At 51.6% G+C, this 25,811-nt stretch overlaps 1 protein-coding gene across 11 annotated transcripts in view; it reads right to left on the bottom strand.

The window, feature by feature from the left end:
- The window catches only part of TSNARE1 (t-SNARE domain containing 1), a 117,970-nt gene extending 92,400 nt beyond the window's left edge, over window positions 1-25,570 (bottom strand). For 2 of the 11 annotated variants that reach the window (XM_061438446.1, XM_061438448.1), the window contains exon 1: window positions 25,083-25,564. In XM_061438446.1, coding sequence (XP_061294430.1) covers window positions 25,083-25,377 — 295 coding nt within the window. In that variant the 5' untranslated portion in view covers window positions 25,378-25,564. Of the gene's footprint in view, window positions 1-24,462; window positions 24,590-25,082 lie in introns of those variants that run through there. The other 9 variants (XR_009740709.1, XM_061438442.1, XM_061438441.1 and 6 more) reach the window with 9 other exon arrangements.
- Between the last annotated feature and the right edge of the window lie 241 nt (window positions 25,571-25,811).

Genomic DNA, 25,811 nt, shown 5'->3' with positions numbered 1-25,811 from the left:
TGCACACACACACAACAGGGCTTCGAAACAACAGGGCTTCGAAACACCACGGCGGGGGCGGGGGGAGCTGCCACCGAGGAGCAAGCAGTCGGGGGCAGGGGGAGCTGCCACGGAGGAGCACGCAGTCGGGGGCGGGGGGAGCTGCCACGGAGGAGCACGCAGTCAGGGGCAGGGGGAGCTGCCACCGAGGAGCAAGCAGTCGGGGGCAGGGGGAGCTGCCACGGAGGAGCACGCAGTCGGGGGCGGGGGGAGCTGCCACGGAGGAGCACGCAGTCGGGGGCAGGGGGAGCTGCCACGGAGGAGCACGCAGTCGGGTCCCGAAACACCACGGCAGGGGTCGGGGGGGAGCTGCCATGGAGGAGCATGCAGTCAGGTCCCATCCACGGGAGACAAACCCAGTCATCGGACGAGGCCCGGCCAAAAGAGACCAGAGGTGGGAACGGCAAGTGGTCACCGGGGGTACAGGGTTTCTGTGCCAGTGTGAAAAAGTTCTGGAATCAGGTGGCGATGGCCGCACACCATCAAGAACGGACATTGCTAAGGTGCACTGTGTTATTGTATAAGACGACACGTGAGTCCCATCACAGAGCGGCCCAGAGTGGGTGGTGGGTCACAGGAGGCTACGGGTAGACGAACTGCCTTAGTGCGGGCCAGGGCCTCCCAAGCTCTCTGCCAGGCCCACATGTCACTTTTACGATCAGGAGAAGGAAAGATAAACATGGTCCTTGAGCCCAGCAAACACACACGCTAGCACTGCTGGTCCGGACGCATGGGCCGGCAGGTGGCACTCCATCAGGCCAGAGCAGCACGCGGCCGCGGCCACCACTGTGCCCAGGCTGGACAAGCACACAGCAGATCCTCAGGCAGTTTGCCAGCATATAGACCCATGGCACGCCAACGCCACGCCTGGCCACCTGGGGCCATGGGAGCTGCCCAGTGACACCCATGTCTGCAGAGCACACAGCCAGGAGCCTGCCCAGGATCCTCAGCAAACGGGCACGGCCACTTGCCTTCAGGTCACTTTGTTAATTTCTGCAGCCTGGTGGAGGCTGAAGGCCCAGCCGTCCACAAATGGGTCTTCATCCCCAGCCAACCCCAGCCTGGCCCGGGAGGAACCCAGGCTGACCCTTGACCCGGCCGCAGCTGGATCAGGCCAGGGCACCCAGTGGCCCCTGACCCTGGCCACAGACCAGCCTGCAACCTAGGAGCCCCCGGTTCATCACCTCCTAGCTAAGAGAACTTGTCCCTCCTGGCACCTGTGACAAGGAGACAAGGCCACAGACCTACTTCTCCACGTGGCTGAGTTAACTCCTGGCCGTGTGTCAGCTGCACAGCCGTGCTCACTGCTCCGTCCACGTCCCAGCCCTGCAGCACCCACCGCCGACAGGAGACCCTGAGACACAGAGCCAGCTGGACCACTTCTCACCACGCACGCACACCTGGGCCAGACCCCAAGGGCCCCACGCACGTGTGCCTGTGTGCGCAGAGGCAGAGGAGGGGCCGGGGGCTGCAGTGACATGCAGTGGAGTGTTGCTATAGCAACTTGGATTCCATGTCAAACACAGCGCCAGCCAGACACCCCAGGCACCCCGAGAATGGTGCCCAGAACAGCCACGGAGAAGCAGGGATTGCTGACAGCACCAAAGGGTGGTTGGGATGCTGGGCACACAAGCCCTTCCCCAGCCCCACCTGCCACTCTGCCGCCACCCCAGCCCCTCCTCCCGCCCTCCCAGGAAAGGCCACAGGAGGCCCAGCTTTGGGGCCTGGTTCTGCCCACCGCCCTGCTGCCTGCCCATCAGCCAAGCCCTCACCCAGGATGGCGGCAGGCAAGGAGCATGGAGACCGGGCCTGAGTCACGAGGGTGGGGGCGGCAGCCCACGGTACAGCTGCAGGGGCCAGGAGTCATGCCCTCCGCAGACCCCAGACTCCCAGGGGGAGGCGTGGGGGTGGAGGAGGGTCATGGTGGAAGCGGGAGCTGGGGGCCCCATTCTCTCGGGCACGGCCCACTCGGGAGGGGAGCCAGCCACTTTCTGGGGACAAGCCCCCATCAGGCCCGGGACTTGCAGCCCGCAGCCACCATGTCATTTAACCTTGGGGAAGGAGTCTTTGCTGTTCACGTCACAGACAGGAGACTGAGGCTCAGGCAGGTTAGGAACCTCCCCAGGAAGAACCTGCCCAGGAAGCCCAGATGACCTGAGACAAGGTGGGGTCCAGACCCAGGTCTGTCTCCAGACAAAGCCTGTGCTGCACCGCCCCCTACTTGGCCATGGCGGTGGACACAGCAGACCGGAGCTCAGGACATGCCTGGGTGTCCCAGCCCAGCTTCCCCAGCAGAGGCCAGCGACGCAAGGACAGCCAAGGTCATCCGACGAGACAGCCAAAGCCCCGGGACTCTCCCCAGCCCTCGTGGGGGGCCACCGACCGTGGTGAGGACAGGCCTGCTGAGAGCACCGCCGGCTGCAGGGAAACGGGGCAGGCACATACCTGCCACCTCAATCCCAGTGGCAGAGGCTTTACACTCCTTCTCCCTGTGGGGAGGGAGGAGACCCCCACTGTCCCGGGCGAAGACAGGCACACGCTGGCTAAGTTCATGGAGGGCCCCCGGTGTGGGAAGGCTGGGGCCCCACGGGGAAGCCCCCACCGCACAGAGGGAGCGGGGAGGCACGGGCTCAGTGTGCTGGGAGCCGGGCGTGCTTCTGGAAGCACCATCACCACCATCACTGCCTAAGTGTCCCGGGGCGTGGCTCCCTCCCAGCCCATGGTCACATCACCCACCCTCAGGAGCAGCACCAACAGCAGCGTGACTGGACAGGAAACTCCCACCCTCCCCTCAGGAGGCCCCCATTCATGGAAGCAGCGTGTCCTCCATGAGCCACCAGCCCCATGGCGACCCCCAGGTCACAGCCACCCCCTCCTCACAGACAACAGGATGCAGCCATGCTGAGGAGACAGAGGCTGGGAGACAGCTGCTTTCACGGAAGAAACCAGCAACTTAACTGGCTGAGGACAAGAGCCCCCACCACAGGAGGGGTGGGTGGCAACAGGAAGATGCAGGTCCCCCTTTTTGCAGACGGCAAAGGTAAATCACAAGTGTCACTGCCCAGAGTGATAGGCAGGGGCGTGGGCTGGACCCCCAAACCAGGAGCTGAAAGTGCAGACCCAGCTGGAGGAGCCCCTGGAGAAAGGAGAGCTTGCCCTCAAGCCCTAACCCACAGCAACTCCCTGCAACCCCTCCCCTGACTGCCCACCCACCAATGCAGGGAGCTGGTGGCTCCCGCCCTGCCCCAAGGCCTGCAGGGAGGAGGCGTCCACAGGTAGGATGGGCTAGCAGGACAGAGCCACCCGTGGAGCTGTCCGTGGTGCTGAGCACAACGGGCCCAGAGACAGTCTGGCTGGCCCTCAACTAATGCTGCTGCTGCTGCTGCTGCTGCTGCTAAGTCGCTTCAGTGGTGTCCGACTCTGTGACCCCAGAGATGGCAGCCTACCAGACTTCCCCACCCCTGGGATTCTCCAGGCAAGAACACTGGAATGGGTTACCATTTCCTTCTCCAGTGCATGAAAGTGAAAAGTTAAAGTGAAGTCTCTCAGTCACGTCAGACTCTTAATGACCCCATGGACTACAGCCCACCAGGCTCCTCCATCCATGGGATTTTCCAGGCAAGAGTACTGGAGTGGGGTGCCATTGCCTTCTCCACAACTAATGTTAGTTAGTTAAAGTCAATTAATGTCAATGATAATGTCAAATAATAGAAGGGGAAAGACTAGAGATCTCTTCAAGAAAATTGGAGATATCAAGGGAATATTTCATGCAAGGATGGGCATGATAAATGACAGAAACAGTAAGGACCTAACAGAAAGAAAAGAGATTAAGAAGAGGTGGCAAGAATACACAGAAGAACTATACAAAAAAAATTCTTAATGACCAGGATAACCATGATGGTGTGGTCACTAACCTAGAGCCAGATATCCTGAAGTGTAAAGTCAAGTTAGCCTTAGGAAAGCATTACTGTGAACAAAGCTAGTGGAGGTGATGGAATTCCAACTGAGCTATTTAAAATTCTAAAATATGATGCTACTAAAGTGCTGCACTCAATATATCAGCAAATTTGGAAGACTCTGCAGCGGCCACAAGACTAGAAAAGGTCAGTTTTCATTCCAATCCCAGAAAAAAGCAATGCCAAAGAATGCTCAAACTACAGCACTATTGTGCTCATTTTGCATGCTAGTAGGTTATGCTCAAAATCCTTCAAGCTAGGCTTCAGCAGTATGGTAGTGAACAAAGAACTTTAAGATATTCAAGCTGGGTTTAGAAAAGGCACAGGAACCAGAGATCAAATTGCGAACATTCGCTGGATCATAGAGAAAGCAAGGGAATTCCAAAAAATTACTTCTGCTTCATTGACTACGTAAAAGCCTTTGACTGTATCAGAACAAACTGGAAATTCTTAAAGAGATAGGAATAGCAAACCACCTTACCTGCTCCCTGAGAAATCTGAATGCAAGAGAAGAAGCAACAGTTAAAACCTACATGGAACAACTGACTGGTTTAAAATTGGGAAAGGAGTACATCAAGGCTGTGTATTGTCACCCTGCTTATTTAACTTCTATACAGAGCACATTATGCAAAACGCTAGGCTGGATGAATCACAAGCTGGAATCAAGATTGCCGGGAGAAATATCAACAACCTCAGATATGCAGATGACACCACCCTCATGGCAGAAAGCAAAGAACTAAAGAGCCTTTTGATGGGGGTGAAAGAGGAGAGTGAAAAAACTGGCTTAAAACTCAACATTCAAAGAACTAATTAGGTCATGGCATCCAATCCCATCAGTTCATGGCAAATATAAAGCGGAAAAAGTAGAACCAGTGACAGATTTTATTTTCTTGGGCTCCAAAATCACTGCAGTCGGTGACTGCAGCCACAAAATTAAAAGACGCTTGCTCCTTGGAAGGAAAGTTATGACAAACCTACATAGCATATTAAAAAGCGGAGATATCACTTTGCCAACAAAGGTCTGTATAGTCAAAGCTATGGTTTTTCCAGTAGTCACATAGGGATGTGGGAGTTGGACCAGAGAGAAGACTGAGTGCCGAAGAACTGATGCTTTCAAACTGTGGTGTTGGAGAAGACTCTTGAGAGTCCCTTGGACTGCAAGGAGATAAAATCAGTCACTGTTATAGTAAATCAACCCTGAATTGGAAGGACTGATGCTGAAGCTGAAGCTCCAATACTTTGGCCACCTGATGTGAAGAGCCGACTCATTAGAAAAGACCCTGATGCTGGGAAAGATGAAGGCAGGAGGAGAAGAGGCAGACAGACAATGAGATGGTTTGACAGCATCACTGACTCAATGGACATGAATTTGAGCAAACTCTGGGAGACAGTGAAGGACAGGGAAGCCTGACATGCTGAGTCCATGGGGTGGCAAAGAGTCGGACACGACTTAACAACTGAACAACAACGTGAATGAGTTTAACCTCTCCAGTCAAAGAAAAAATGACTCTCAGGTTAGACGGTAAAGCAAATCCAATCTCATGCGCATGTACGAGACACCCATGAAGGAAGCAGGAGGCGGCAGACAGAAGGACCACGCACGCACACAGGCACGTGGAGGGGTCGGGGGCGGGCAGCACTCTGTGACCCACAGCTGGGAGCACGGAGACGAGGCGAAGGGCGGGCTTGAGGGTAAATGTGGTGTTGGTCCACGGTCGCCAGCAGTCGCAGGAGACACGGGGGAAGGGACGGAAACAGACTCTCGCAGGAGTGCAAGTCACTTCTCTGTCAACGACAGAGCAGGAGGACAAAAACTAAGACACACGTGACCCACACACATTGGCCGCTGACACCAGAAGACAGAGCAGAGCTCCTGTCCAAGCACCTGTGGAACACTGAAAGCTGACTCCATGCTAGAAACACAAGAAGAACCTCATCAAACCAGAAAAGTTCAAAAGAGAACCACTGAAATTCTCTGACCAAAATGCAATTAAAACTAGAGTAACAACAAAACCAAGAAATCAAAAGATGCTTTTAAGACTTACTCCTCAACAACTCTTGGACCAGAAAAGAGACTGCAGACCAAAATGTCAGCCCTTCCAGACAGCACTGATAAGGAAAACGCACTATCAGAACTTAAGGAAGAGCCTTTAAATATTAAACACTTTTTTTGAAAAGAACAGAAACAAATTAATCAATCATCTAAACACCTAGAGAAAAGAACAATAAGATAAACTGGGAGAGAGAAAAAGAAATTAACTATAAGCAAAAAGCGATGCATTAAGAAGCAGAAAACAAGGACGATTAATTTAATAAAAATATCCAAAAGGTGAATCTTTGAAGAAGAAAAAACCCTACAGTGCAAACAAATAGCCAATCCAACCAAGAAAAAAAAAAAAAAAACACGGAGCAAATACAAAGGAAAAAATCACAGGAACCAAGGAAATTAAGAGAATAGTAAGCAGTAACTGCACTTGAGTCTACATGAATAAATCTAACAACCTGGATGAAACTGATAATTTTCTAGGAAAATAAAACATCTATAACTGACCCCCCAAAAAAGAAAAAAAATATTAAAGGATTTTCTTCCTCCAAACAGAAACAAAACAGAAGAGCACCAGATCCCAACGGTTTCACAAACTCTGCCAACGCCGTACAGACCAAACGTGCGTGAGCCTGCATGCCAGGCGTTCAGCTGTGCTCGACTCTTTGCAACCCCATATAGTTCAATACTATTCAACAACTCTACAAACACATCAGAAAGAAAACATCTAAATGATGTCTATGAAGCATGTCCTGATGCCAAAACTGAAAAGAAAGTACACACCAAAAAAAAAAAAAAATGACAGACCCAGCTTACTTATGAAAAGCAATAGAGATGCTAAATTAACCAGCATAAAGTATCCAGCAGCACCTTCGAGGAATTCCATGTCAGACCAAGTGAAGGGCATTCCAGGAACTCAAGAATGTCTCAGCATTAGCAACTCCCGTGAGTATAGTTCATCATGTGACTATATCTAAGGAGAAAAGTCACATGATCATCCCATAGGTGATTAAAAAAAAACAACTAACAAATTCAACAATAATTCTCCATTTTTATTACAAATAAGATGCTCAATGAAATGGGCAGCACAGGCTCTTCCCTGACATCTGGAAGGCATGTGTCTCATTCCAAACCCATGTCCGCCCCACAGGGAAACTCCAGGGCTGCCTGGCAAGAGATGCCCAACAGCAGCATGACTGCTCCCCAGAATGCCAGAGGATCTGTTCACACGAGCAGGGACGAGAAGGAGCCCAGAATACAACAACTGGAAGGGAAGTTCAAATACCACTATTTGCAGCTGCTAAGATTGGATACCTGGAGAACCCAAAAAAATTAACTAAAAAATAGCACAATTCAGCAAAGTAGCACGGGACAAAATAACGTGAAGCAATCAAGAGCAGTCATATGTGCATACATAAATGGAGGATATGCAGAGGAGACTCCTAACCACAACATTTAAAAAAACATGGGACTCGCCCGGTGGTCCAGCGATTAAGACTCCCTCCGTGTTTCCACTCCAGGGGACATGGGTTTAATCCCTGGTCAGGGAACTAACACCCCTCAAGCAATGCGGTACAGCAAATAATAATAATAATAGATAAAATTCCTGCAAATAAAGAAAATGTGAAAGCATTACATAAAAGGAGACCTAATAAGCAACTGAGAAAATACAACACCTTAAGAAGCGAGACTCAATGTCATAAAGATGTCACTGTCCCTAATTTGTACATTTAACACAATCCAATCCAAAGCCAATCAGGTTTTAGGGACTGCAAATATGTGTATGTGTGTGTCTGGTGAAGGGACTGAGTAAAGAACAGGCAAGCTAATTCAAAGTTCATATGTAAAGATAACCTAGAACAGGCAAAAAAAAAAGTTATGACAAAAAAGCAATGAGTTCTTTGAGATGCTGAAACACAGCATAAAGTGAAAATGAAAGTGACATCGCTCAGTTGTGTCTGACTCTTTGAGACCCCGTGGACTGTAGCCCACCAGGCTTCCCTGTTCCTGGGATTCTCCAGGCAAGAACACTAGAGTGGGTTGCCATTTCCTTCTCCAATGCATGGAAGTGAAGAGTGAAAGTGAAGTCGCTCAGTCGTGCCCAACTCCTAGCGACCCCATGGAATGCAGCCCACCAGGCTCCTCCGTCCATGGGATTCTCCAGGCAAGAGTACTGGAGAGGATTGCTGTTTCCCTCTCCAGGGGATCTTCCCGACCCAGGGATCGAACCCAGGTCTCCCGCATTGCAGGCAGACACGTTAACCTCTGAGCCACCAGGGAAACACAGCATAAGGCCTTACTAATTAAAATAGAGACTACAACTGCACAGAAGGACAATGCAACAGCTTGTAAGCAAACGTCATCAATCCTGAGAGGGCAGTGACGGTGGAGGCGACGCACATCCTGACTTCAGCGCACAGTACAGAGCAACAGCCAGTGAAACAGGGCGCCACTGGCAGGAGAGACGCGCAGACCAACCGGACAGCACGGAGAGCCCAGAACACACGCACACACAGACAGCAGACGGACCTGCCGAGGGTGCCAGGAACACACACGGGGAAAGGACGGTCTCCGCAACGAACGATGCCAGGAAACTGAAGCTGAACCTGGAAGACAACGAGCTTGGATCCTACCGTACACCACAAACGCACGATAACTCAGTCAATTAGAGACTTAAACAGAAGACCCCACACTGTGAAACTCCGAGATGAAAGCACAGGGACAAAGGTTCAAAACGTTGGTTTTGACAAAGATTTCATGGATATGACACCAAAAGCTCCAAGTAACAGAAACAAACATAAAAAAAACAGCTGAGTGGGACTACAACAAATAAAAAAGCTGCTGCAAAGAAAAGGAAGTAACCACTGGCATGAAAAGGCATCCACAGAACTGGAGGAGATATTTACAGGAAGATCTTCCTTAACACACAATGGGGTTACATCCTGATAAACTCATTGTAAATTGAAGATGAACTGAAAATGCATTTAATACATCGAACTCAGCATAGGTCACAGCTTAGCTTGGCCTTCCTGAAACGTGCTCAGAACAATCACATTAGCCTACAAGTGGGCAAAACCATCCAGCACAAAGCCTATTTTATACTAAAGTATGGACTGTCTCTTCCTGATGGCTCAGTTGGTAAAGATCACCTGCAATGCAGAAGACGTCGATTCAGTCCCTGGGTCGGGAAGATCCCCTGGAGGAGGCCGTGGAAACCCACCCCAGTATTCTTGCCTGGAGAATCCCACGGACAGAGGAGCCTGGCGGGCAACAGTTCATGGGGTCACACAGAATCAGACAGGACGGAGCAACTACGCACAGACACAGCACAGATGGACCATCTCATGTAACAGGCTGAACACTGTCGAAAGTGAATACACAACACCGCCAGGGCACCAGCTGTGCACTCCTGCGCTCTCAGGGCTGACGGGGTGCTGCCCGCTGCCCAGCATCATGAGAGAGCACCATCCACCCTGCATCATTGGTCGAGGAAAAGATCAAATTCAGAACTTGAAACATGAATGCGTATCACTTTCACATCGTGAAAAGTCAAAAACTGTAAAGTTGTTAAGACCATCATAAGTAAAACATGATGTGTATCTAATACGGGGTTAATCTCCAAAACATATAAGGAACTCCTACAATTCAATAGCTTAAAAAAAAGAAAACTAATAAATCACCCAATTATAAAATGGGATGAGGACTTGAACAGACATTTTTCTAAAGAAGACATACAAGTAGCCAAGAGGAGCATGAAAAGATGCTCAGTGTCACTAATCATCAGGGAAAGCAGATCAAAACCACAGTGAGACGTCACCTCACCCCTGGCAGAACAGCCATGATCAAAAACAAGAGAGCGCGAGAGAGTCAGTGCTGGCGAGGATGTGGAGAACCTGGAACCCGGTACACTGACAGCAGAGATGCGATATGGCACAGCTGACACGGAGAACAGCATGAAGCTTCCTCAAAAATTAAAAACAGAACTACCATACGATTCAGCAATCCCACTTCTGAGCATTTGGAGAAGAAAATGGCAACTCACTCCAGTATCCTTGCCTGGGAAATCCCATGGACAGAGGAGAGCATGGTGGGCTACCCATGCTCCACAGGGGTCACAGAAAGTCAGACACAACTTGGCAACCAAACCAAAGGGCTTCCCTGGCGACTCAGTTGGTGGGGAATCTGCCTGCAGTGCAGGAGCCCCAGGTTCATCCCCTGGGCCAGGAGGATCCTCTGGAGAAGGGAATGGCAACCCTATTCTTGCCTGGATAATTCCAAGGACAGAGGAGCCTGGTGGGCTACAGTCCACGGGGTCACAAAGAGTCGGACACAACTGAGCAACTAACACAACACATACGAATCAGTGATCCCATTTCTGAGCATTTATTTGAAAGAATTAAAATCAGGATCTCGGACAGATGCCCCCCATGGTCACCGCAGGGTCACTCACAGCAGCCCAGACGTGGAGACAACCTCAGTCCCATCTGCAGATGAAGGAGATGAGGTCCACATGGTGGACATGCTTCAGACTTTAAAAACAACCACATTCTGCCATGTGCGACGACATATGGACCTTGGGGACATGTGCAAAGTGAAATAAGCCCGTTACAGAAGGACAAACACTGCGTGACACCACCTATATAAGGCATCTAAGCAGTCCAGGCACTTGCCTGGTGGACCAGTGGTTAAGAATCTGCCTTGTAACGGAAGAGACCCAGGTTCAATATCTGGTCAGGGAGCTAAGATCCCACACGCCACAGGGCAACTAAGCCCGCAAGCCACACAGAAAAGATCCATGATGATCCAAGGAAGATCCCAGGGGCCACAACTAAGGCCCGACACAGCGGAAGAAAATGAACGAATAAATTTATAAAAAATAAATAAATAAAATAGTCTCGTTCAGAGAACCACTGAGTAGAACAGTGGTTGCAGGGGCTGGGGCCCGGGAGGAGGGGAGCTGCTAAGCACCAGGGAGAAAGCTGCAGGGAAGCAAGACGACGCAGATCCAGAGCACGGCTGGCAACGCTGCACCTGGACAACAGGATGTGGCGCTTGTACTGTGCATGCAGTACTTGTACTGTGTATATAGTACTGTACCAGGCACACAGCACTTGTACTGTGCATGCAGTACTTGTACTGTGTATATAGTACTGTACCAGGCACACAGCACTTGTACTGTGCATGCAGTACTTGTACTGTGTATATAGCACTGTACCAGGCACACAGCACTTGTACTGTGCATGCAGTACTGTTCTGTGCACGTCAAACTGTGAAGAGGGTTCAGTTCAGTTCAGTCGCTCAGTCGTTTCTGACTCCTTGCGACCCCATGAACCGCGGCATGCCAGGCCTCCCGGTCCATCACTAACTCCCACAGTTCACCCAAACTCATCTCCATTGAGTCGGTGATGCCATCCAACCACCTCATCCTCTGTCGTCCCCTTCTGCTCCTGCCCTCAATCTTTCCCAGCATCAGGGTCTTTTCCAATGAGTCAGCTCTTCACATGAGGTGGCCAAAGTATTGGAGTTTCAGCTTCAACATCCGTCCTTCCAATGACCACCCAGGACTGATTTCCTTTAGGATGGACAGGTTGGATCTCTTGCAGTCCAAGGGACTCTTAAGAGTCTTCTCCAACACCACAGTTGAAAAGCATCAATTCTTTGGTGCTCAGCTTTTTTATAGTCCAATTCTCACATCCATACATGACCACTGGAAAAATCATAGCCTTGACTAAGATGGACCTTTGTTGGCAAAGTAATGTCTCTGCTTTTGAATATGCTGTCTAGGTTGGTCATAACTTTCCTTCCAACGAGTAAGCATCTTTTAATTTCATGGCTGCAATCACCATCTGCAGTGATTTTGGAGCCCCCCAAAATAAAGTCAGCCACTGTTCTCACTGTTTCCCCATCTATTTCCCATGAAGTGATGGGACCGGACGCCATGATCTTCGTTTTCTGAATGTTGAACTTTAAGTCAACTTTTTCACTCTCCTCTTTCACTTTCATCAAGAGGCTCTTTAGTTCTTCTTCACTTTCTGCCATAAGGGTGGTGTCATCTGCATATCTGAGGTTATTGATATTTCTCCCAGCAATCTTGATTCCAGCTTCTGCTTTATCCAGCCCACCATTTCTCATGATGTACTCTGCATATACGTTAAATAAGCAGGGTGACAACATACAGCCTTGACGTACTCCTTTTCCTATTTGGAACCAGTCTGTTGTTCCATGTCCAGTTCAAATTGTTGCTTCCTGACCTGCATACAGATTTCTCAAAAGGCAGGTCAGGTGGTCTGGTATTCCCATCTCTTTCAGAATTTTCCAGTTTGTTTTGATCCACACAGTCAAAGGCTTTGGCATAGTCAATAAAGCAGAAATAGATGTTTTTCTGGAACTCTCTTGCTTTTTTCATGATCCAACAGATGTTGGCAATTTGATCTCTGGTTCCTCTGCCTTTTCTAAAACCAGCTTGAACATCAGGAAGTTCACGGTTCACGTATTGCTGAAGCCTGGCTTGGAGAATTTTAAGCATTACTTTACTAGCTTCTGAAACGAGTACAATTATGCGGTAGTCTGAGCATTCTTTGGCATTGCCTTTCTTTGGGATTGGAATGAAGACTGATCTTTTCCAGTCCTGTGGCCACTGCTGAGTTTTCCAAATTTGCTGGCATATTAAGTGCAGCACTTTCTCAGCATCACCTTTCAGGATTTGGAATAGCTCAACTGGAATTCCATCACCTCCACTAGCTTTGTTCGTAGTGATGCTTTCTAAGGCCCACTTGACTTCACATTCCAGAATGTCTGGCTCTAAGTCAGTGATCACATCATCGTGATTATCTGAGTCGTGAAGATCTATTTTGTACAGTTCTTCTGTGTATTCTTGCCATCTCTTCTTAATATCTTCTATTTCTGTTAGGTCCATACCATTTCTGTCCTTTATCGAGCCCATCTTTGCATGAAATGTTCCCTTGGTATCTCTAATTTTCTTGAAGAGATCTCTAGTCTTTCCCATTCTGTTGTTTTCCTCTATTTCCTTGCATTGATCTCTGAGGAAGGCTTTCTTATCTCTCCTTGCTATTCTTTGGAACTCTGCATTCAGATGCTTATATCTTTCCTTTCCTCCTTTGCTTTTCACTTCTCTTCTTTTCACAGCTATTTGTAAGGCCTCCTCACAAAGCCATTTTGCTTTTTTGCATTTCTTTTTCTTGGGGATGGTCTTGATCCCTGTCTCCTGTACAACGTCATGAACCTCTGTCCATAGTTCATCAGGCACTCTATCAGATCTAGTCCCTTAAATCTATCTCACTTCCACTGTATAATCATAAATGATTTGATTTAGGTCATACCTGAATGGTCTAGTGGTTTTCCCTACTTTCTTCAATTTAAATCTGAATTTGGCAATAAGGAGTTCATGATCTGAGCCACAGTCAGCTCCTGGTCTTGTTTTTGCTGACTGTATAGAGCTTCTCCATCTTTGGCTGCAAAGAATATATTCAATCTGATTTCGGTGTCGACCATCTGGTGATGTCCATGTGTAGAGTCTTCTCTTGTGTTGTTAGAAGAGGATGTTTGCTATGACCAGTGCATTTTCTTGGTAAAACTCTATTAGCCTTTGCCCTGCTTCATTCTGTACTCCAAGGCCAAATTTGCCTGTTACTCCAGGTGTTCTTGACTTCCTACTTTTGCATTCCAGTCCCCTATAATGAAAAGAACATCTTTTTTGGGTGTTAGTTCTAAAAGGTCTTGAAAGCCTTCATAGAACCGTTCAACTTCAGCTTCTTCAGCATTTCTGGTCAAGGCATAGACTTGGATTACAGTGATATTGAATGGCTTGCCTTGGAAACGAACAGAGATCATTCTGTCATTTTTGAGATTGCATCCAAGTACTGCCATTTTGGACTCTCTGTTGACTATGATGGCTACTCCATTTCTTCTAAGGGATTCCTGCCCAGAGTAGTAGATATAATGGTCATCTGAGTTAAATTCACCCATTCCAGTCCATTTTGGTTTGCTGCTTCCTAAAATGTCAACGTTCACTCTTGCCATCTCCTGTTTGACCACTTCCAATTTGCCTTGATTCATGGACCTAACATTCCAGGTTCCTATGCAATATTGCTCTTTACAGCATCAGACCTTGCTTCTATCACCAGTCACATCCACAACTGGGTGTTGTTTTTGCTTTAGCTCCATCCCTTCTTCTTTCTGGAGTTATTTCCCCACTGATCTCCAGTAGCATACTGGGCACCTACTGACCCGGGAAGTTCCATCTTTCAGTATCCTATCATTTTGCATTTTCATACTGTTCATGAGGTTCTCAAGGCAAGAATACTGAAGTGGTTTGCCATTCCCTTCTCCAGTGGACCACATTCTGTCAGACCTCTCCACCATGACCCACCCATCTTGGGTGGCCCCACACAGCATGGCTTAGTTTCACTGAGTTAGGCAAGGCTGTGGTCCGTGTGATCAGATTGGCTAGTTTTCTGTGATTGTGGTTTCAGTCTGTCTGCCTTCTGATGCCCTCTCTCAGCGCTTACTGTCTTATTTGGGTTTCTCTTACCTTGGAAGTGAGGTATCTCCTCACGGCCGCCGCTCCTGACCTTGGACATGGGGTATCTCCTCCAGGTCACCGCTCCTGACCTTGGACATGGGGTATCTCCTCCAGGTCACCGCTCCTGACCTTGGACATGGGGTATCTCCTCCAGGTCACCGCTCCTGACCTTGGACGTGGGGTATCTCCTCTCCACCGCTCCTATGCCATGCAGCCACGCAGGTCTTTGGTAAAGTGCTCTTATCCCAATAAATACATAATTTTAAACTCTAAACACAAATGGCAGTTTGGAGCATGCCTAGCCCCTAAAACCAATAAGGGAAGAAATGGACTTTTTAATAACCTGGACAGGACTATCGATAAATCATGCGGAAAAAATTAAGGTCAGATCTGATTCTCACACCATATGCCACGATAAAATACAAATGAATAAAAACTTTAAAAGCAAATCAACAAGAATGAGAAGAAAACACAGGATTTCTTTTTAACCTTAAAGCAAAGAAGCCTTCATCAACTACACCTCCAAATCCAAGCGCCACACGTGAAAGCTGGCAGATCTGATGGCACGAAAGTGGCAGAACAGTGAGGACAACAAACGGCGGCGGCAAATGCCCTGAACCCAGCTGACGCTCAGAGAGCCCACGTCCACAGTCAGCAGGGAAAGCAGAGTCACCACGCGCTTTCAAAACACGAGCAAAGTCAAGGAGCAGAAAGCTCACACGGAAAATACAAATGGCTCTCTGATACATAAAAACGTACCACGTTCATTCATCACATAGGCAAGGCAGACTGTCCCCCTCTGAAGCCTGACCACACTCAGCGTGGGAGCGGCTGGGGGACAGGCACCCACAGCTCCTGAGGGGGTATGGATTGGGGCACCACTTTGGTGGGGGGAGTTGGCAGTGTGTCCTAACGAGGAAGGTCTGAGTCTTCCGACCCGGAGGATACATCCTACATACACGCGTCAGGTGACATACACACCAGTCCTTCGTTCTGTCATGATTTCTATCAACAAAAGACTGTGTTAAATTGATTCTGAAATATCCACATTTGAACCACTCTGTAGTTGTCGACAGGGAAAAGAAAAGCTCTCTGTACTGACGGGGGAAGACCTCCGGGACGTTTTGGTTTGTGGCGGGGGGCCGGGTGGGGGGCACAGATTTCTTCCTCGGTTGGTAATCATATTCTTATGTATGTGGAAGGACAGGTACGAGACCAGCGGCAGGTCACGTGTGGAGACGTGGACCTGGCCCGCTGGGATGGGGAGACCTTCACCTCTCTACTGCAAGCCTCCTCGTGTGTCTCTTTAATGCGCGTTTCTGGATTCATGCAGTTACTCAGCCGGTGGCACCAAGTTTCAGCTGCGACTCTCGGGATCCTCCCTCTTCGCCGCGCCACACACGATCTTTCAGTTATTCTGTGTGACCCTGTGGACTATAGCCCACCAGGCTCCTCTGTCCATGGGATTCTCCGGGCAAGAATACTGGAGTGGGGTGCCATTTCCTCCTCCAGGGGATCTTCCCGAACCAAGGCTAAAACCCGCATCTCCTGCATCTCCTACGTTGACAAGTGGAATCTTCACCTCCGTGCCACCTGGGAAGCCCTGGCTGCGGCACAGGGGAATCTTTATTCGTGACATACAAACTCTCAGATGCGGCATGTGGGATCAAGTCCCCTGACCCTGCACTGAGAGTGTGGAGTCTTAGCCACTGGACAACCAGAAAAGTCCCTTCCTTATACGTTTCTACTTTTGAACTATATAAACTTTTCAAAAAGCACAAGGCACTGAAACCGTTAGACTGTGGTCCATTCACACCATAGCACGGCAGACCCAGGGGCAAAAAGAAGCAAAGTACGGATACGTGTGACAAGCAAGAAAAACCTCCAGGGAATTACACCAAATGAAAAGAGTCAGTCCCCAAGGGCCACATACTGTCTGATTCCATTTGTATGAAATGACATAAGGAAAAAGGAGGACAGGCCGGGGCTTCCGAGGAATTCAGGGGGGCGAGGGTGGCAGGGAGGTGGGCATGGCCACCAGAGTGACGCCACATGACAGAAGCAGCCTGTATCCCCACTGCACCCTCGCTGGTGTCCTGGGTGTGACTGTGCTACAGCTTCCTGAGAAACCGGGGAAAGGAACACAGGAGGCTCGGAATTAGTTTCTACAACGTGAATACACAACGTGGCCAAATGTAAAGCTTAATAACGAAAAGAGAAAAGACACGGGGCTGCTGGCGTCCATGCCCGAGGCCGCCAGGTGGACAAAACAGAGGACGCATTCAGCCTGGCCTGGCTCCTGAGCGCCGGCCCCCTGGAACGTGGGGACCATAGGAGGGGAACCCCACCACGGCTCACCCTCTTTCTGGGCACAGGGCAGTCCCAGGAGGAAAGGGCAAGCAAAGGGAGGAAGGGCGCCCTTCCCAAGGCACAAGCCGCCTTGGGGCTTGCCACTGCTGGCACCTGGGGGGTGCTCGGTGCTGCAGCAAGGCCTACCCGACACTGCCAGGACTTCCGCTCATCCAGTCCCACCCATGCCTGCCTGACTTCACTCTTGCCCAGGTGGCCATCCTGGCTCTTAAGACAGAGCCCAGCCCGCATGCTGCCTGTGGGGCCCCTCCTCCACAGGCCTCCAAGCCCTCCCACAGGTGGGCAGCAACACACACTGCCAGACAGGAGGCCAGACAAGGCTGCACCCCACAGCAGCAGGCGGCTCAGGCCTCAACCACCCCCTTCCCAGTGTAAAACAAGGGCAGAGCCAGCTTTAGAGCTTTCCAGCTGCAGGATCCTTTCTTCAAACACAATCATCCCCAGAGAGTTCACATAGAATGGAGGAGACCAGAGCTGCTCTGTGGGAAGGGAGAAGGAGCAGGCAGCTAGGGTAACTAGAAGCCTCCAGTTCCGGGGGGTCCCCTCCACTGGTCCAGCAGCTCTCCACAACCCCACACTGATGACACTGTGGATAAAGTCCAGGTTCTGGGGCTGGACTCACGGTCCTGCTCCCAGCCTGCCCTGCACTTTGCAGCCTCGGGAAAACAGACATCCCCTCTCCCCGCCTCCCTGCTCTGACCAACAGCTCTAAGACCAGGTGGGGTTGGCGCCCGGCCATTCCAGCCAGCAGGGCAGCAGAGCTGATCCCAAAGGACAGGTCTGGGCAGCCGAGAAGTCAGCCCAGCGGGTCAACCAGAGGCTGAAAAGACATCCAGGCTGAAAAGACACTGCCAGATCTGCAAAGGCCAAGTGCAACAGGCAGCCTGATGCTGCAGACTGGCCCCTGGGCAAGAAAAGCCAGGACACTGAGAGGGGACTGGGGGTGCAGGGACCAGCTGGGACATCAGCCCTGCAAGGGAAGCCTTTCTGGACCCTGGCTCTGGAGCCCAGGCCCGTTTCCTGCCTCGCGAGCTCATTAGCACCCTGGCAGGAGGAGGGCAGGCCGGGGCAGGGATCCAGCTCCTCATTAGCACGGCCACCGAGAGCCGGTGCTGAGGGCAGCCAGGCCCGGGTGGAGGCTTCTGGGCTACCGTGGGAGGGACTGATTCCGGGCTGCTGGTGTGAAATGAGTCCCTTTCCAAACACTTGGCAGGAATGGATTATGGATCCCGGTGGAGGGTAGCCAGAGGTGGCTGGGCGGGAGGCGGGGGGCTGCCCCCGGCTGGCGCTGACTCCTGAGCAGAGCTCTGACACCCCCTCATCTCCCGAGGGGCCTGCCCTCTGTCCTCCCCAGGCAGCATCCCACCCCCACCGCCACCCCGCACCCCCAATATCAAGCTTCCAAGTAGGTGCAGGTGCAGTCTGCACCCCCGCTAGAGGCCACATCCAGGGTCTGGCTTGGGCATCAGAGGACAGACATGGACAGACAGGTGCCCGAGCACAGCGCCTGGTACCAAAGCCCTAAAAATGCTTGACTAGACAACTGGACACCTTTCCACAGGACCTGGAGAGCAGCCATAGCCAACGGTGGGCTCACTCTAACCTCCTTTCATCTGCCGCACTGGGAACCAGAACTCCAAGTTCCAGGCCAGCCTCCCCCCGATCCCAGCCGAAAACACACTTCCAGACCTGGGCTCCTGATGCCCTCGACCCTTGCCTGGCTCTGCTTGAGAACATCGGTTCAACACTGAGGGGAGTCCAGGATTAAGTCTTTACCAGGGTAACCACCACCATCACCACAGACGTCCTCCAAGGGACAGGGCATCCTCCGGGGTGTAAGCACCCTCCCATCCGTCGTCCGGGAGGCAGGAGAGCAGGAGTGCTGGGCGGGTAGGGCTGCAGAGTGGTGAGCAGGCTCGGGAGCCAACGGGCTGAGATCAAATCCCGGCCACTCACTTACGGGCCTGTGACTCTGGATAAGCTACCCAGCCCTAGGAAGTGTCCTGATCTTAGGAATATAAGGAACCCAGCAGCTGCCTCGGAGAAGGCAGTGGCACCCCACTCCAGTACTCCTGCCTGGAAAATCCCATGGACGGAGGAGCCTGGTAGGCTGCAGACCACGGGGTCGCTGAGGGTCGGACACGACTAAGCAACTTCACTTTCACTTTTCACTTGCAAGCAATGGAGAAGGAAATGGCAACACACTCCAGTGTTCTTGCCTGGAGAATCCGAGGGATGGGGGAGCCTGGTGGGCTGCCGTCTATGCTGCTTCAGACACGACTGAAGCGACTTAGCAGCAGCAGCAGCTGCCTGGCAGACCCCAGAGCTCCATAAGCGGTGATGACCATCACAGCTATGATATGAAGAGGCTGACAATGGTCGCTTCTCCTGTGTGCCCACTAGTGTGCCGCACAGGCAGGCCGGAGCCAGCTCTCTGGAGCCAGAGGGCTGCTCAGAAGTGGGGCGGCCACACCAGCCTCCCGGGCACTCCCTGACCCCCAGAGCTCCTCCCAGGGCCTCGGCGCACGCGCCTCGGCAACGGCACTTCCAACTCACCTTCTATCACTAGTGCTCAGTTCTCTATCGCGCCACTTAATTTTCTGCATAATTAACTCAGATGACCATTGTATCTACTACTGCGGGCAGGAATCCCTCAGAAGAAATGGAGTAGCCATCATGGTCAACAAAAGAGTCCGAAATGCAGTACTTGGATGCAATCTCAAAAATGACAGAATGAACTCTGTTCGTTTCCAAAGCAAACCATTCAATATCACAGTAATCCAAGTCTATGCCCCAACCAGTAACGCTGAAGAAACTGAAGTTGAACGGTTCTATGAAGACCTACAAGACCTTTTAGAACTAACACCCAAAAAAGATGTCCTTTTCATTATAGGGGACTGGAATGCAAAAGTAGGAAGTCAAGAAACACCTGGAGTAACAGGCAAATTTGGCCTTGGAATACGGAAGGAAGCAGGGCAAAGACTAACTGAGTTTTGCCAAGAAAATGCACTGGTCATAACAAACATCCTCTTCCAACAACACAAGAGAAGACTCTACACGTGGACATCACCAGATGGTCAACACCGAAATCAGATTGATTATATTCTTTGCAGCCAAAGATGGAGAAGCTCTATACAGTCAGCAAAAACAAGACCAGGAACTGACTGTGGCTCAGACCATGAACTCCTTATTGCCAAATTCAGACTTAAATTGAAGAAAGTAGGGAAAACCACTAGACCATTCAGGTATGACCTAAATCAACTCCCTTAGGATTATACAGTGGAAGTGAGAAATAGATTTAAGGGCCTAGATCTGATAGATAGAGTGCCTGATGAACTATGGAATGAGGTTCGTGACACTGTACAGGAGACAGGGATCAAGACCATCCCCATGGAAAAGAAATGAAAAAAAGCAAAATGGCTGTCTGGGGAGGCCTTACAAATAGCTGTGAAAAGAAGAGAAGTGAAAAGCAAAGGAGGAAAGGAAAGTTATAAGCATCTGAATGCAGAGTTCCAAAGAATAGCAAGGAGAGATAAGAAAGCCTTCCTCAGAGATCAATGCAAGGAAATAGAGGAAAACAACAGAATGGGAAAGACTAGAGATCTCTTCAAGAAAATTAGAGATACCAAGGGAACATTTCATGCAAAGATGGGCTCGATAAAGGACAGAAATGGTTTGGACCTAACAGAAATAGAAGATATTAAGAAGAGATGGCAAGAATACACAGAAGAACTGTACAAAAAAGATCTTCACGACCCAGATAATCACGATGGTGCGATCACTGACTTAGAGCCAGACATCCTGGAATGTGAAGTCAAGTGGGCCTTAGAAAGCATCACTACGAACAAAGCTAGTGGAGGTGATGGAATTCCAGTTGAGCTATTTCAAATCCTGAAAGATGATGCTGTGAAAGTGCTGCACTCAATATGCCAGCAAATTTGGAAAACTCAGCAGTGGCCACAGGACTGGAAAAGGTCAGTTTTCATTCCAATCCCAAAGAAAGGCAATGCCAAAGAATGCTCAAACTACCGCACAACTGCACTCATCTCACACGCTAGTAAAGTAATGCTCAAAATTCTCCAAGCCAGGCTTCAGCAATATGTGAACCATGAACTTCCTGATGTTCAAGCTGGTTTTAGAAAAGGCAGAGGAACCAGAGATCAAATTGCCAACATCCTCTGGATCATGGAAAAAGCAAGAGAGTTCCATAAAAACATCTATTTCTGCTTTATTGACTATGCCAAAGCCTTTGACTGTGTGGATCACAATAAACTGTGGAAAATTCTGAAAGAGATGGGAATACCAGACCATCTGATCTGCCTCTTGAGAAATCTGTATGCAGGTCAAGAAGCAACAGTTCGAACTGGACATGGAACAACAGACTGGTTCCAAATAGGAAAAGGAGTACGTCAAGGCTATATATTGTCACCCTGCTTATTTAACTTATATGCAGAGTACATCACAAGAAACGCTGGACTGGAAGAAGCACAAGCTGGAATCAAGATTGCTGGGAGAAATATCAATAACCTCAGATATGCAGATGACACTACCCTTATGGCAGAAAGTGAAGAGGAACTAAAAAGTCTCTTGATGAAAGTGAAAGTGGAGAGTTGGCTTGAAGCTCAACATTCAGAAAACGAAGATCATGGCATCCGGTCCCATCACTTCATGGGAAATAGATGGGGAAACGGTGGAAACAGTGTCAGACTTTATTTTTGGGGGCTCCAAAATCACTGCGGATGGTGACTGCAGCCATGAAATTAAAAGACACTTACTCGTTGGAAGGAAAGTTATGACCAACCTAGACAGCATATTCAAAAGCAGAGACATTACTCTGCCAACAAAGGTTCGTCTAGTTAAGGCTATGGTTTTTCCTGTGGTCATGTATGGATTTGAGAGTTGGACTGTGAAGAAGGCTGAGCGCCGAAGAATTGATGCTTTTGAACTGTGGTGTTGGAGAAGACTCTTGAGCATCCCTTGGACTGCAAGGACATCCAACCAGTCCATTCTGAAAGAGATCAGCCCTGGGATTCCTTTGGAAGGAATGATGCTAAAGCTGAAACTCCAGTACTTTGGCCACCTCATGCGAAGAGTTGACTCACTGGAAAAGACTCTGATGCTGGGAGGGATTGGGAGCAGGAGGAGAAGGGGACGACAGAGGATGAGATGGCTGGATGGCATCACTGACTCGATGGACGTGAGTCTGAGTGAACTCCGGGAGTTGGTGATGGACAGGGAGGCCTGGCGTGCTGCGATTCATGGGGTCGCAAAGAGTCGGACATGACTGAGCGACTGAACTGAACTGAAAACGGTCCTATTTATTACGGCAACAGGAATGTTATCTGTCAGGCTCACTACTGTGTCTCCCAGATGATAGTGTGCACTAATATTTGTGGTATGAGGGACTGCCCTACACAGTTATGTTATCCACATTTCTTCTCTGATTCTCATGTCTGGCTTCAAGAAAATCTGTGAGTGGTATTTGCCTCCTCTGCCCTAAGGCACCCATGCAGGACAAGGACATTCAGAGCAGAGAGCAGGGACAAGTGCAAGGACCAGCATCAAACACCCAGGGCAACATCGCTGGAGGAGGCAGAACAGGACCCTCCACTCTGATCTGCTCATTCTCCCTCCACTTTAGTCTTTCATCGCCCACTCCTCCATTTACGGATCCAGCAAACACTTACGAGCCAGGCAGTGCTGGGTGTTCTGGCAGAAAACAGCCAAATCTCAGAGGCCGCTACCTTCACCGCCCAGCAAGTCCATCATTACTAGTGATGTCACAAATCACAATTCAAATAACAGAAAGAATTACGGCTGGACTGAGCCGCCCAGGTTAAATTCCTCTTGTAGCAAATAATACAATCAAAACAAACCCAGCAACCACAGACATGCCTGTGCGCATTTAAAAAAAAAAAAAAAACAGGTCTAACCAACAGTTCACTTCTCCCCAGCACTAGTCCAAACACTAGTCAGAGAGCAAGAAAACTCTCAGTAACAAGCAGGGTGCTGTGTGCTGTGAGCCATGGGCACAGACATGGGTGAACCAACCCAGGGGAGGTAGGGGACAGTCAGAGTAGAAGGCATTCTAAGAGGAAGACACAGACAGCCTCATACCAGTGAGAAAAGACATGATGTGCAGGAAGTAAGAGCGTGTGCCCTAGCGGGCCACACAAAGCAAGTGGTGGAAGATGTGGCTGGAGCAGAAGGCAGGAACCAGGTCCCGACCAACCATCACCTTACAGGAGGGGACTTAAGGACTCCTGTCTGCCCACAAGACCCAAAACCCCCAGAGAGCAGTGTCTGTGCCTAGATGCCCACCTCAGGGCCTGCAGAGGAGCACCCAGGGAAGGCAGCGGGGATACAGACAGGGCAAACAGGCCAAGAGAGGAGGAGAGAAATGTGCAGGGGGCCAGGAAGCTCCACCTCCTCCAGGAAGCCTTCCTGGACTGCCACTTTCCCACAGCCACTCCTGGGCAAGCATTTGCTGAACCAGGTTTCTACTGAGGACCTGCGGTGTATGAGGCTGAGCCACTAGGAAATATCACTGTAATAGACCGAAGCACGCCAATACTGACATGCTTGCCCTGGTTCTCATTCTGACACTGTGTCCACACTGGGGCTACAGTGAGGAATAGCAACCCCTGCCTCACGGGGACCCAGGATAAAGCAGAAAAGACGCAAACAAGTGAGAAACACAAAACGTGAAGCGCTGGGAAGGAAAAGGGAAGGGACCTGAACCAGGGTAGTGATCGCAAAGGGTGGTCAGGAAAGCGGGCTGAGACCCACTGGAAGGACGGTGAAGTGCCATCCAGCCAGGAACCAAGCCGTGGGCAGGAAGAGGGCAGGGGAGGAGAGAGCCGGGCGTAGCTGCCATGGCAGAGGCCCCTCTAGTCCCACTGCTTCACCCTCAGAACTTTCTGCCGTGACCGCAGTATTCCAGGCCTGCGCCTCACTAGCTAGTGGCCGCCACAGCGGACGCCGCGCGCGGAGCCCAGAGGGCATGAGTGAGACTTGAGTCTCCCGACAGGAGGTCCCCGAAGGGAGTCCACTGAGGCAGCACAGATCGGGGTCAACAGAAGGTGGACAGGCGGGAGAGCCCTCATCCTCGGAGCCCAGGAGGCACGTTTCAAGCCAAACGTGGAGGGAGGGCAGGAAGGCCCGGAGAGGAGGCACGTGGGGCCGAGCTCTCCCTCGACGGCTCCCTCCCACTCGCGGGCGATGAGGACCATTCCGGTGCCCAGCAAGTGGGCACTGGGGCCCCTGGACAAGCGCTCCGCCCCCGAGACCCGCCCCGCCCCCGGCCCCGCCCCCAGGCCTCAGCCCACTGCAGCCCCGCCCCTCCCGGAGGCCCCGCCCGCCCCGCGCGCGCCCCGCCCCCGGCCCCCGCGGGCCCCGCGCGCCCCTTTCGGCGTCGGCCCCGCCTCGGGGAACGCGGCCCCGAGCCGACCCAGCCTTGCCCCGCCGGTCCGCCGCCGCCGGCCCGGCTCCTCCGCGCGCAGCCGCCTCACCTGGGCCTGGGTAGCTCGCGGGCGCGCTCCGTGCGCTCTAGGCGGGCGGGGCGGGGAGGGGGCGGAGCCAGGACCCAAATATCACGTGACGACCCTTCCGCGCGGCGAGGGCCGCGAGGCGCTCCCGCCCGTCGCGCAGCCCCGACGCCTCAAGCCAGCCAATGGCCGCAGAGCCACGGACGCGCCGAGGGCGGTGTACGACTCGGAACTACAAGTCCCAGAGGGCCCCGCGCGGGCGGCGGAAACGGCCTGGGACGGCGGCCGACTGGACCAGAAAGCCTGCGCCTGGTAGGCGCGCTTGCGGTCGCCGGGATGTGTGGTCCTCGAGAGCCACGAAGTACCGTGCATCAAGTAGCGGCCTCGGGGCCGGCTTACTCGCTTCTCCGAGGCTATGTATTCCCATCTGCGGAGCAGGGTCACTTAGACACGAAGTGAGAGGACTCTCTTTGGAGGCCCAACCAGATCTCAAGGATCTGAGAGGCAGTGCCGCTGCGACGCAGGGATCACGCAGGGCCTGGACTCGAGAGCCGAGGACAGAAGGGTCGGCGCCCAGGTCTAGGACGGCCCACGGGGACTGCCGAGAGGAGCCGCGCCCCTGGACGCCACGCCTTGATCCGCACCTGCTGGGGCGCAGACCAAAGCCTTTCCGCCGAGGGCCTTATGGGGACGGGTCTCCAGAGCGCCCGGCTGTGGAGCTGAAGGTGCGGGGCCACGCCCCGTGCTGGGGGGTGGAGGGAAGGAGGGGAAACGGGACCACACCTCCTCCAGGACGACCGCCTGCAGAGTGTGCTTCCTGCCGACCCAGCTCCCCAACCCCCAACAGGGTAGTCTAGCTGCGTCCCAAGCTGTTTTGGCACCAGGGACCCGTGGAAGACAATTTTGGGGGAGAGAGGAGAATGGTTTGGGGCGTTGCATTTATTGTGCACTTTATTTCCGTGATTATTACATGAGCTCCACCTCAGATCATCAGGCGTTAGATCCTAGAGTTTGGGGGACCCTGGTCTGGTGCCAGCAGGGCCAGCCCAGAGCCAGTGCTGAGTACCTGCTGCTTCCTCTTTATCTGGGGCAAGCCCTCTAGCGTCCCACCCCACCCCCCAGAAGCAGTAGCGCGGTCCCTTCCATCAGGACCTCCCCCTGGGAGAACCAGGAGGGAGGTTGGGTAAAGGGGACGTCTAAGAGAACCCCAGAGGAAGAACGGAGGGAGGAAGCTGCTGCAGACCCCACAAGATATCTGTCTGTGAGTCGCATCCTCCCCCCCCGTGCCCCTCTTCTGGAGGACCCTCTGCAGCGCCCACTAAAGCTGACCTCAGACACGCACAGGGCCGTAGTGTTCACTCAGTGTCCCCACA

This window comes from Bos javanicus, chromosome 14, assembly GCF_032452875.1.
Source record: "Bos javanicus breed banteng chromosome 14, ARS-OSU_banteng_1.0, whole genome shotgun sequence".
In the NCBI taxonomy this organism is placed as follows: Eukaryota; Metazoa; Chordata; class Mammalia; order Artiodactyla; family Bovidae; genus Bos; species Bos javanicus.
Note: the sequence above shows the minus strand (reverse complement) of the source record. Positions and strands in the feature narration are given on the sequence as shown.